The sequence below is a fragment of the Pseudophryne corroboree genome, chromosome 5 (genome assembly GCF_028390025.1).
Source record: "Pseudophryne corroboree isolate aPseCor3 chromosome 5, aPseCor3.hap2, whole genome shotgun sequence".
NCBI lineage: Eukaryota > Metazoa > Chordata > Amphibia > Anura > Myobatrachidae > Pseudophryne > Pseudophryne corroboree.
Window position 1 is genome coordinate 842,246,151 of NC_086448.1, and position 10,976 is coordinate 842,257,126.

The window sequence follows — 10,976 nt, forward strand, 5'->3', positions numbered from 1 at the left end:
CGTAACCACTACTCCACCCAATGTCAGTGTAACCACCACACTGTACCACTACTCCACCCGATGTCAGCGTAACCACTACGCTGTACCACTACTCCACCCGATGTCAGCGCAACCTCCACTCTGCACCACTACTCCACCCGATGTCAGGGTAACCACCACGCTGTACCACTACTCCACCCGATGTCAGGGTAACCACCACTATGTATCACTACTCCACCCAATGTCAGCGTAACCACCACTCTGTACCACTACTCCACCCGATGTCAGCATAACCACTACTCTGTACTACTACTCCACCCAATGTCAGTGTAACCACCACTCTGTACCACTACTCCACCCGATGTCAGCGTAACCACCACTCTGTACCACTACTCCACCCGATGTCAGCGTAACCACCACTCTGTACCACTACTCCACCCGATGTCAGGGTAACCACCACGCTGTACCATTACTCCACCCGATGTCAGGGTAAGCACCACGCTGTACCACTACTCCACCCGATGTCAGGGTAACTTCCACTCTGTACCACTACTCCACCCGATGACAGCGTAACTTCCACTCTGTACCACTACTCCATGCAATGACAGCGTAACCACCACTCTGTACCACGACTCCACCTGATGTCAGCATAACCACCACTCTGTACCACTACTCCACCCAATGACAGCATAACCACCACTCTGTACCACTACTCCACCCAATGACAGCATAACCACCACTCTGTACCACTACTCCACCCAATGACAGCATAACCACCACTCTGTACCACTACTCCACCCGATGTCAATGTAACCCCCACTCTGTGTCACTACTCCACCCGATGTCAGCATAACCACCACCCACCTGATGTCAGCGTAACCACCACTCTGAACCACTACTCCACCCAATGTCAGCGTAACCTCCACTCTGTACCACTACTCCACCCAATAACATCTCACCCACCACTCTGGACCACTACTCCGACCATCTACTCCTCTCCATGACATTGCAGTCTCTCCACTGTACCACTTACTCCACCAAATAAAAATGCAGTCTCCACGTACACCAGTTCTTTATTCACTTGGAGCACGCTGTATACCAGCTCCTTACCCAATGACAGCACAGCTTCCAGGTTCTCCTGAATGACCTGCTTGTAGAGCTCTTTCTGCCACTCCTCTAGATGGCACCATTCATCCACTGAGAAATACACCGCCACCTCATCAAAGGACACCGGGACCTGGAACACAGATAAAGAAGAATTTTATAGGGATAAATGAAAAGTCAAAAGTTACATTATGAAAAACTTTTGTTTCTTACAGAAAGGCTGGAAGGACTACCCCTTGAAAAACAAGAAGCCAACAACGAAACACATGATAGACCTGCAGAAAAATCTATGCATATATACTTCCTGTGTCTGCTTCCCATGTCTCTGTGCTCTCTGTTCTTCCTATCTCTGTCTCTGCTTCCCATCTCTCCCCACTCTTCCTGTCTCCCTCCGTGCTTCCTGTGTCTGCTTCCCATGTCTCTGCTCTTTCTATCTCTCTGTTCTTCCTATCTCTATCACTGCTTCCCATCTCTCCCCACTCTTCCCGTCTCCCTCCGTGCTTCCTGTGTCTGCTTCCCATGTCTCTGCTCTCTTCCTGTCTCCCTCCGTGCTTCCTGTGAATGTTTCCCATGTCTCTGCTCTTTCTATCTCTCTGTTCTTCCTATCTCTGTCTCTGCTTCCCATCTCTCCCCACTCTTCCTGTCTCCCTCCGTGCTTCCTGTGTCTGCTTCCCATGTATCTGTGCTTTCTGTCTGTATGTTCTTCCTATCTCTGCTTCCCATCTCTCCCCACTCTTCCCATCTCCCTCCGTGCTTCCTGTGTCTGATTCCCATGTCTCTGTGCTTTCTGTCTTTATGTTCTTCCTATATCTGTCACTGCTTCCCATCTCTCCCCACTCTTCCCGTCTCCCTCCGTGCTTCCTGTGTCTGCTTCCCATGTCTCTGCTCTTTCTATCTCTCTGTTCTTCCTATCTCTGTCACTGCTTCCCATCTCTCCCCACTCTTCCCGTCTCCCTCCGTGCTTCCTGTGAATGTTTCCCATGTCTCTGCTCTTTCTATCTCTCTGTTCTTCCTATCTCTGTCTCTGCTTCCCATCTCTCCCCACTCTTCCTGTCTCCCTCCGTGCTTCCTGTGTCTGCTTCCCATGTATCTGTGCTTTGTGTCTGTATGTTCTTCCTATCTCTGCCTCTGCTTCCCATCTCTCCCCACTCTTCCCATCTCCCTCCGTGCTTCCTGTGAATGTTTCCCATGTCTCTGCTCTTTCTATCTCTCTGTTCTTCCTATCTCTGTCTCTGCTTCCCATCTCTCCCCACTCTTCCTGTCTCCCTCCGTGCTTCCTGTGTCTGCTTCCCATGTATCTGTGCTTTCTGCCTGTATGTTCTTCCTATCTCTGTCACTGCTTCCCATCTCTCCCCACTCTTCCCGTCTCCCTCCGTGCTTCCTGTGTCTGCTTCCCATGTCTCTGTGCTTTCTGTCTGTTTGTTCTTCCTATATCTGTCACTGCTTCCCATCTCTCCCCACTCTTCCCGTCTCCCTCCGTGCTTCCTGTGTCTGCTTCCCATGTGTCTGCTCTTTCTATCTCTCTGTTCTTCTTATCTCTGTCACTGCTTCCCATCTCTCCCCACTCTTCCCGTCTCCCTCCGTGCTTCCTGTGTCTGCTTCCCATGTCTCTGCTCTTTCTATCTCTCTGTTCTTCCTATCTCTGTCACTGCTTCCCATCTCTCCCCACTCTTCCCGTCTCCCTCCGTGCTTCCCATGTCTCTGCTCTTTCTAGTTCTCTGTTCTTCCTATCTCTGTCACTGCTTCCCATCTCTCCCCACTCTTCCCGTCTCCCTCTGTGCTTCCCATGTCTCTGCTCTTTCTATCTCTCTGTTCTTCCTATCTCTGTCACTGCTTCCCATCTCTCCCCACTCTTCCCGTCTCCCTCCGTGCTTCCTGTGTCTGCTTCCCATGTCTCTGCGCTTTCTGTCTCTCTGTGCTTCCTATCTCTGCCTCTGCTTCCCATCTCCCTCCATGTCTCTATGTGTTTCCCATATCTCTTTGCCGCCCACGTCTATCTGTACTTCTCCATGTTTCCCATTTCTTATGTCTCTCTGTGCTTCCTGTGTCGCTGTTTACCATTTCTATTTTTCTCTCTCTGCGTCCCTGTCTGTCTGTGCTTTACTTTGGTCTCTGTGCTTCTCGCATATCTCTGCGTTTCAAATGTCTCTCTCTGGTTCCTGTGTCTCTCTCTCTGCTTCTCGGCTCCTTTCTCGCTGTCTTTCTTTTTCTGTTTCCAATGTCTGTGTGCTTCCCATGTCTCTGCTTCCCATGTCTCTGTGTGTTTCCCATGTCTCTGCTTCCCATGTCTCTGTCTGCTTCCCATGTCTCTGTGTGCTTCCTATGTCTCTGTGTGCTTCCCGTGTCTCTGCTTCCCATGTCTCTGTGTGTTTCCCATGTCTCTGCTTCCCATGTCTCTGTGTGCTTCCTATGTCTCTGTGTGCTTTCCGTGTCTCTGTTTACAGTGTATCTCTGTGCTTCTCATCTCTCTCTGGTTCCCATGTCCTTCTGCTTCCTCAATCTCCATGCATCCAGTGTCTTCATGCTTCACATGTCTCTCTGTGTGCGTCCTGTGTTCCTCTGATTCCCATGTCTGGGCTTCCCATTTCTCTATGTGCTTCCCATGTCTTTCTGTGATTCCTGTATCCGTCTTCCCATGTATGTGCTTCCTGTGTCTCTCTGTACTTCTCATGTCTCTCTGCTTCCTGTGTATGTGCTTCCCGTGTCTCTCTGCTTCTCATGTCTGTGCTTCCTGCGTTTCTTTGTGCTTCCCATGTCTGTGCTTTCCGTGTATCTCTGCTTCCCATGTCTCTTTGCTTCCCTGTGTTTTCCGTGTCTCTCTGCTTCCTGTGTCTATGTTTCCCATGTCTCACTGCTTCTCTCTGCTTCCCGTGTCTCTGTGTGCTTCCCATGTCTCTGCTTCCCGTGTTTCTCTGCTTCCCGTGTCTCTGTGTGCTTCCCATTTCTGTGCTTCCCGTGTCTCTGTGTGCTTCTCTTGTGTCTCTGCATGCTTCCCGTGTCTCTCTGTGCTTCCCGTGTCTCTCTGTGCATCCCGTGTCTCTCTGTGCATCCCGTGTCTCTCTGTGCATCCCGTGTCTCTCTGTGCATCCAGTGTCTCTCTGTGCATCCAGTGTCTCTCTGTGCATCCCGTGTCTCTGCTTCCCATGTCTCTGTGTGCTTCCTGTGTCTCTGCTTCCCATGTCTCTGTGCTACCCATGTCTCTGTGTGCTTCCCGTGTCTCTGTGCTTCCCATGTCTCTGTGCTTCCATGTCTCTGTGGGCTTCCCATGTCTCTGTGTGCTTCCCATGTCTCTGTGTGCTTCCCATTTCTGTGCTTCCCGTGTCTCTGTGTGCTTCTCTTGTGTCTCTGCATGCTTCCCGTTTCTCTGTGGTTCCCGTGTCTCTCTGTGCATCCCATGTCTCTCTGTGCATCCCGTGTCTCTCTGTGCATCCAGTGTCTCTCTGTGCATCCCGTGTCTCTGCTTCCCATGTCTCTGTGTGCTTCCCATGTCTCTGTGCTTCCCATGTCTCTTTGTGCTTCCCATGTCTCTTTGTGCTTCCCATGTCTCTGTGTGCTTCCCGTGTCTCTGTGCTTCCCGTGTCTCTGTGCTTCCCGTGTCTCTGTGTGCTTCCCGTTTCTGTGCTTCCCGTGTCTCTCTGTGCTTCCCGTGTCTCTCTGTGCTTCCCGTGTCTCTGTGCTTCCCATGTCTCTGTGCTTCCCATGTCTCTGTGCTTCCCATGTCTCTGTGCTTCCCATGTATCTGTGTGGTTCCTGTGTCTCTGTGTGCTTCCCATGTCTCTGCTTCCCATGTCTCTGTGCATCCCATGTCTCTGTGTGCTTCCCATGTCTCTGTGTGCTTCCTGTGTCTCTGTGCATCTCGTGTCTCTGTGTGCTTCCTGTGTCTCTGTGTGCTTCCCGTGTCTCTGCTTCCCATGTCTCTGTGCATCCCATGTCTCTGTGTGCTTCCTGTGTCTCTGCATGCTTCCCATGTCTCTGTGCATCTCGTGTCTCTGTGTGCTTCCCGTGTCTGTGTGCTTCCCGTGTCTCTGTGCATCCTGTGTCTCTCTGTGCTTCCCGTGTCTTTGTGCTTCCCATGTCTCTGTGTGCTTCCTGTGTCTCTGTGCTTCCCATGTCTCTGTGCTTCCCATGTCTCTGTGCTTCCCATGTCTCTGTGCATCCCATGTCTCTCTGTGCTTCCTGTGTCTCTGTGCTTCCCATGTCTCTGCATGCTTCCCATGTCTCTGTGCATCTCGTGTCTCTGTGTGCTTCCCGTGTCGCTGTGCATCCTGTGTCTCTCTGTACTTCTCGTGTCTTTGTGCTTCCCTTGTCTCTCTGCTTCCCATGTCTCTCTGTGCTTCCCGTGTCTCTGTGCTTCCCATGTCTCTGTGCTTCCCATGTCTCTGTGTGCTTCCCGTGTCTCTGCTTCCCATGTCTCTGTGCATCCCATGTCTCTGTGTGCTTCCTGTGTCTCTCTGTACTTCCCGTGTCTTTGTTCTTCCCATGTCTCTGTGCTTCCCATGTCTCTGTGTGCTTCCCGTGTCTCTATGCTTCCCATGTCTCTGTGCTTCCCGTGTCTCTGTGCATCCCATGTCTCTGTGCATCCCATATCTCTGTGTGCTTCCCATGTCTCTCTGTGCTTCCCATGTCTCTGTGCTTCCCGTGTCTCTGTGCTTCCCATGTCTCTGTGCTTCCCATGTCTCTGTGCATCCCATGTCTCTCTGTGCTTCCCATGTCTCTCTGTGCTTCCCATGTCTCTGTGCTTCCCATGTCTCTGTGCTTCTCATGTCTTTGTGTGCTTCCTGTGTCTCTGTGTGCTTCCCATGTCTCTGCTTCCCATGTCTCTGTGCATCCCATGTCTCTGTGTGCTTCCCATGTCTCTATGTGCTTCCTGTGTCTCTGTGCATCTCGTGTCTCTGTGTGCTTCCTGTGTCTCTGTGTGCTTCCCATGTCTCTGCTTCCCATGTCTCTGTGCATCCCATATCTCTGTGCTTCCCGTGTCTCTGTGTGCTTCCTGTGTCTCTGTGCATCTCGTGTCTCTGTGCTTCCCATGTCTGTGTGCTTCCCATGTCTCTGTGTGCTTCCCGTGTCTCTGCTTCCCATGTCTCTGTGTGCTTCCCGTGTCTCTGCTTCCCATGTCTATGTGCTTCACATGTCTCTGTGCATCTCGTGTCTCTGTGTGCTTCCCGTGTCTCTGTGCATCTCGTGTCTCTGTGTGCTTCCTGTGTCTCTGTGTGCTTCCTGTGTCTCTGTGCTTCCCATGTCTCTGTGCTTCCCATGTCTCTGTGTGCTTCCCATGTCTCTGTGCATCCCATGTCTCTGTGTGCTTCCCGTGTCTCTGCTTCCTATGTCTCTGTGCATCCCATGTCTCTGTGTGCTTCCCGTGTCTCTGTGCTTCCCATGTCTCTGTGCATCTCGTGTCTCTGTGTGCTTCCCGTGTCTCTGTGCATCTCGTGTCTCTGTGTGCTTCCCGTGTCTCTTTGTGCATCTCGTGTCTCTGTGTGCTTCCCGTGTCTCTCTGTGCATCTCGTGTCTCTGTGTGCTTCCCGTGTCTCTCTGTGCATCTCGTGTCTCTGTGTGCTTCCTGTGTCTCTGTGCTTCCCATGTCTCTGTGTGCTTCCCATGTCTCTGTGTGCTTCCCGTGTCTCTGCTTCCCATGTCTCTGTGCATCTTGTGTCTCTGTGTGCTTCCCGTGTCTCTGTGCATCTCGTGTCTCTGTGTGCTTCCCATGTGTCTGTGCATCCTGTGTCTCTGTGCTTCCCGTGTCTCTGTGCATCTCGTGTCTGTGTGCTTCCTGTGTCTCTGTGCATCCTGTGTCTCTCTGTGCTCCCCGTGTCTCTGTGCATCCTGTGTCTCTCTGTGCTTCCCGTGTCTCTGTGCATCTCATGTCTCTGTGTGCTTCCCGTGTCTCTGTGCATCTCGTGTCTCTGTGTGCTTCCCGTGTCTCTGTGCATCTCGTGTCTCTGTGCATCTCGTGTCTGTGTATGCTTCCCGTGTCTCTGTGCATCTCGTGTCTCTGTGCATCTCGTGTCTCTGTGTGCTTCCCGTGTCTCTGTGCATCCTGTGTCTCTCTGTGCTTCCCGTGTCTCTGTGCATCCTGTGTCTCTCTGTGCTTCCCATGTCTCTGTGCATCTCGTGTCTCTGTGCATCTCGTGTCTGTGTATGCTTCCCGTGTCTCTGTGCATCTCGTGTCTCTGTGTGCTTCCTGTGTCTCTGTGCATCTCGTGTCTCTGTGCATCTCGTGTCTCTGTGCATCTCGTGTCTCTGTGTGCTTCCTGTGTCTCTGTGCATCTCGTGTCTCTGTGCTTCCCGTGTCTCTGTGCATCTCGTGTCTCTGTGTGCTTCCTGTGTATCTGTGCATCCTGTGTCTCTCTGTGCTTCCCGTGTCTCTGTGCATCCTGTGTCTCTCTGTGCTTCCCGTGTCTCTGTGCATCTCGTGTCTCTGTGCTTCCTATGTCTCTGTGTGCTTCCTGTGTCTGTGTGCTTCCCGTGTCTCTGCTTCCCATGTCTCTGTGCATCCCACGTCTCTGTGTGCTTCCTGTGTCTCTGCATGCTTCCCATGTCTCTGTGCATCTCGTGTCTCTGTGTGCTTCCCGTGTCTCTGTGTGCTTCCCGTGTCTCTGTGCATCCTGTGTCTCCCTGTGCTTCCCGTGTCTCTGTGCATCCTGTGTCTCTCTGTGCTTCCCGTGTCTCTGTGCATCCTGTGTCTCTCTGTGCTTCCCATGTCTCTGTGCATCTCGTGTCTCTGTGCATCTCGTGTCTGTGTATGCTTCCCGTGTCTCTGTGCATCTCGTGTCTCTGTGTGCTTCCTGTGTCTCTGTGCATCTCGTGTCTCTGTGCATCTCGTGTCTCTGTGTGCTTCCTGTGTATCTGTGCATCCTGTGTCTCTCTGTGCTTCCCGTGTCTCTGTGCATCCTGTGTCTCTCTGTGCTTCCCGTGTCTCTGTGCATCTCGTGTCTCTGTGCTTCCTATGTCTCTGTGTGGTTCCTGTGTCTCTGTGTGCTTCCCGTGTCTCTGCTTCCCATGTCTCTGTGCATCCCACGTCTCTGTGTGCTTCCTGTGTCTCTGCATGCTTCCCATGTCTCTGTGCATCTCGTGTCTCTGTGTGCTTCCCGTGTCTCTGTGTGCTTCCCGTGTCTCTGTGCATCTCGTGTCTCTGTGCTTCCTATGTCTCTGTGTGGTTCCTGTGTCTCTGTGTGCTTCCCGTGTCTCTGCTTCCCATGTCTCTGTGCATCCCACGTCTCTGTGTGCTTCCTGTGTCTCTGCATGCTTCCCATGTCTCTGTGCATCTCGTGTCTCTGTGTGCTTCCCGTGTCTCTGTGTGCTTCCCGTGTCTCTGTGCATCCTGTGTCTCCCTGTGCTTCCCGTGTCTTTGTGCTTCCCATGTCTCTGTGTGCTTCCCGTGTCTCTGCTTCCCATGTCTCTGTGCATCCCATGTCTCTCTGTGCTTCCTGTGTCTCTGTGCTTCCCATGTCTCTGTGCTTCCCATGTCTCTGTGCTTCCTGTGTCTCTGTGCTTCCCATGTCTCTGTGCTTCCCATGTCTCTGTGCATCCCATGTCTCTGTGCATCCCATGTCTCTCTGTGCTTCCTGTGTCTCTGTGCTTCCCATGTCTCTGTGTTTCCCATGTCTCTGCATGCTTCCCGTGTCTCTGTGCTTCCCGTGTCGCTGTGCATCCTGTGTCTCTGTGCTTCCCATGTCTCTGAGCTTCCTATGTCTCTGTGCTTCCCATGTCTCTGTGCTTCCTGTGTCTCTGTGCTTCCTGTGTCTCTGTGCTTCCCATGTCTCTGTGCTTCCCATGTCTCTGCGCATCCCATGTCTCTGTGCATCCCATGTCTCTCTGTGCTTCCTGTGTCTCTGTGCTTCCCATGTCTCTGTGCTTCCTGTGTCTCTGTGCTTCCCATGTCTCTGTGCTTCCCATGTCTCTGCATGCTTCCCGTGTCTCTGTGCATCTCGTGTCTCTGTGCTTCCTGTGTCTCTGTGCTTCCCATGTCTCTGTGCTTCCCATGTCTCTGCATGCTTCCCGTGTCTCTGTGCATCTCGTGTCTCTGTGCTTCCTGTGTCTCTGTGCTTCCCATGTCTCTGTGCTTCCCATGTCTCTGCGCATCCCATGTCTCTGCGCATCCCATGTCTCTCTGTGCTTCCTGTGTCTCTGTGCTTCCCATGTCTCTGTGCTTCCTGTGTCTCTGTGCTTCCCATGTCTCTGTGCTTCCCATGTCTCTGCATGCTTCTCGTGTCTCTGTGCATCTCGTGTCTCTGTGTGCTTCCCGTGTCTCTGTGCATCTCGTGTCTCTGTGCTTCCCGTGTCTCTGTGCATCTCGTGTCTCTGTGCTTCCCATGTCTCTGTGCATCTCGTGTCTCTGTGCATCTCGTGTTGCTGTGTGCTTCCCATGTCTCTGTGCATCTCGTGTCTCTGTGTGCTTCCCGTGTCTCTCTTCTTCTATAGCGAAATACCTTTCCGTGTCTTGGTTTCCATGTCACTTTTGCAGCTATTAGAGTGAACGCCTCATGACCGGTACACCTGCGCACACCCGCTTTACGCTGGGTATTGCTGCATGGCGCACACAGCCTGGGTGCAGGATGGATTCGGAATCATTGATCCTTATGGAGAAATTACCAAATCTACACATGAGCTTCCCAAGTGGCTGCAGGATTATCCAGAGACCAGTATGTGCAATAACATTAATATCTCGCTGCGCGCTCGGCCCTCCCTGCACTAACAAAGGGTTAAATCCTACACTATGATCAGGGTTTAGAATGGACTATCACACCTTATGGAGGTCATGTCTGTGTGTGTGATTTTATATATATATATATATATATATATACACACACACACACACACACACACACACACACACACACATAACTGATCAGACATACTGTATATCACTCTATAATAATAACTGTATATAAACTGTATAAGCCTGAGCGGCCCTTACCTTCCCAGGGTACATGGTGGCCAGGCAGGGCTGCTGTAGAGTGTCAGCAGTATGCCCAGTGACATCTGCTGAGGGGCACAGGGTGGGCAGGAGCCCCAGATAAGGTACCCAAGGGGTTAAGTGCTGAGAGCAGCCCAGAGCTCAGGATGACAGCCTCCTCCCAGCATGCATTGCTCACACACAGCTCTCTACTTCCTGGTGACTATCACCCTGGAGACTACAACTCCCAGAAGCCCCTGCGCCGCGCCCCCTGCTGGATGCAATGTGCACTACAGTCTGTGAGAGGTCTGTCACCGCAGCTGTGTCATGTCTCCCTCTCACAGCACATATGTGTATCACACAGCCATCAGATGGTATATAATGATAATAATAATGTTATTTATATAGCTCTTTTCTCCCGCAGACATCAGAATCATGATACATTGTACAATGATCAAATGCTAATTACAGAAAATAGACAACCAGACAGAAATAATTACACAGCAGAAACCTAGAGGCACAATGAGCATAATGCAGGGCTGATGGGTAATATCATCCATGGGTTGTGTATTCCACCCTCACAGGGTACAAGGTGCGGCAGCCATCTTGGGCGCACTGCGTAGGATTACCCTGGGTGGAATAGGACACCCCTAGAAGAGATGACACAAAATGGGGGAGATTGCAGCGTCCTAACATTCAGAGTAGAGTCCCAGCAAAACCGTCAGGTCCATGTATTTATCATCCCATCCACGAGTGCACCAGGTGAGGCAGCCATGTTGGGCGCACTATGAAGGTTACATTGTATATATAATGCCTGACCATAGCTATCACATTGTATATACTGCCTGACCATAGCAATCACATTGTATATACTGCCTGACCATAACAATCACATTGTATACACTGCCTGACCATAGCAATCACATTGTATATACTGCCTGACCATAGCAATCACATTGTATACACTGCCTGACCATAGCAATCACATTGTATACAC

General features: G+C 51.5%; 1 protein-coding gene across 1 annotated transcript in view; it reads right to left on the minus strand.

Moving 5' to 3' along the window:
- The window catches only part of LOC134929702 (uncharacterized), a 56,907-nt gene extending 46,641 nt beyond the window's left edge, over positions 1–10,266 (minus strand). The window contains exons 1-2 of the mRNA XM_063925280.1: positions 10,001–10,266; positions 1,090–1,216 (exon numbers count right to left, since the gene is read on the minus strand). Of these exons, the coding sequence (XP_063781350.1) occupies positions 1,090–1,216; positions 10,001–10,015 (142 nt within the window). The 5' untranslated portion in view covers positions 10,016–10,266. The remainder of the gene's footprint in view (positions 1–1,089; positions 1,217–10,000) is intronic.
- Between the last annotated feature and the right edge of the window lie 710 nt (positions 10,267–10,976).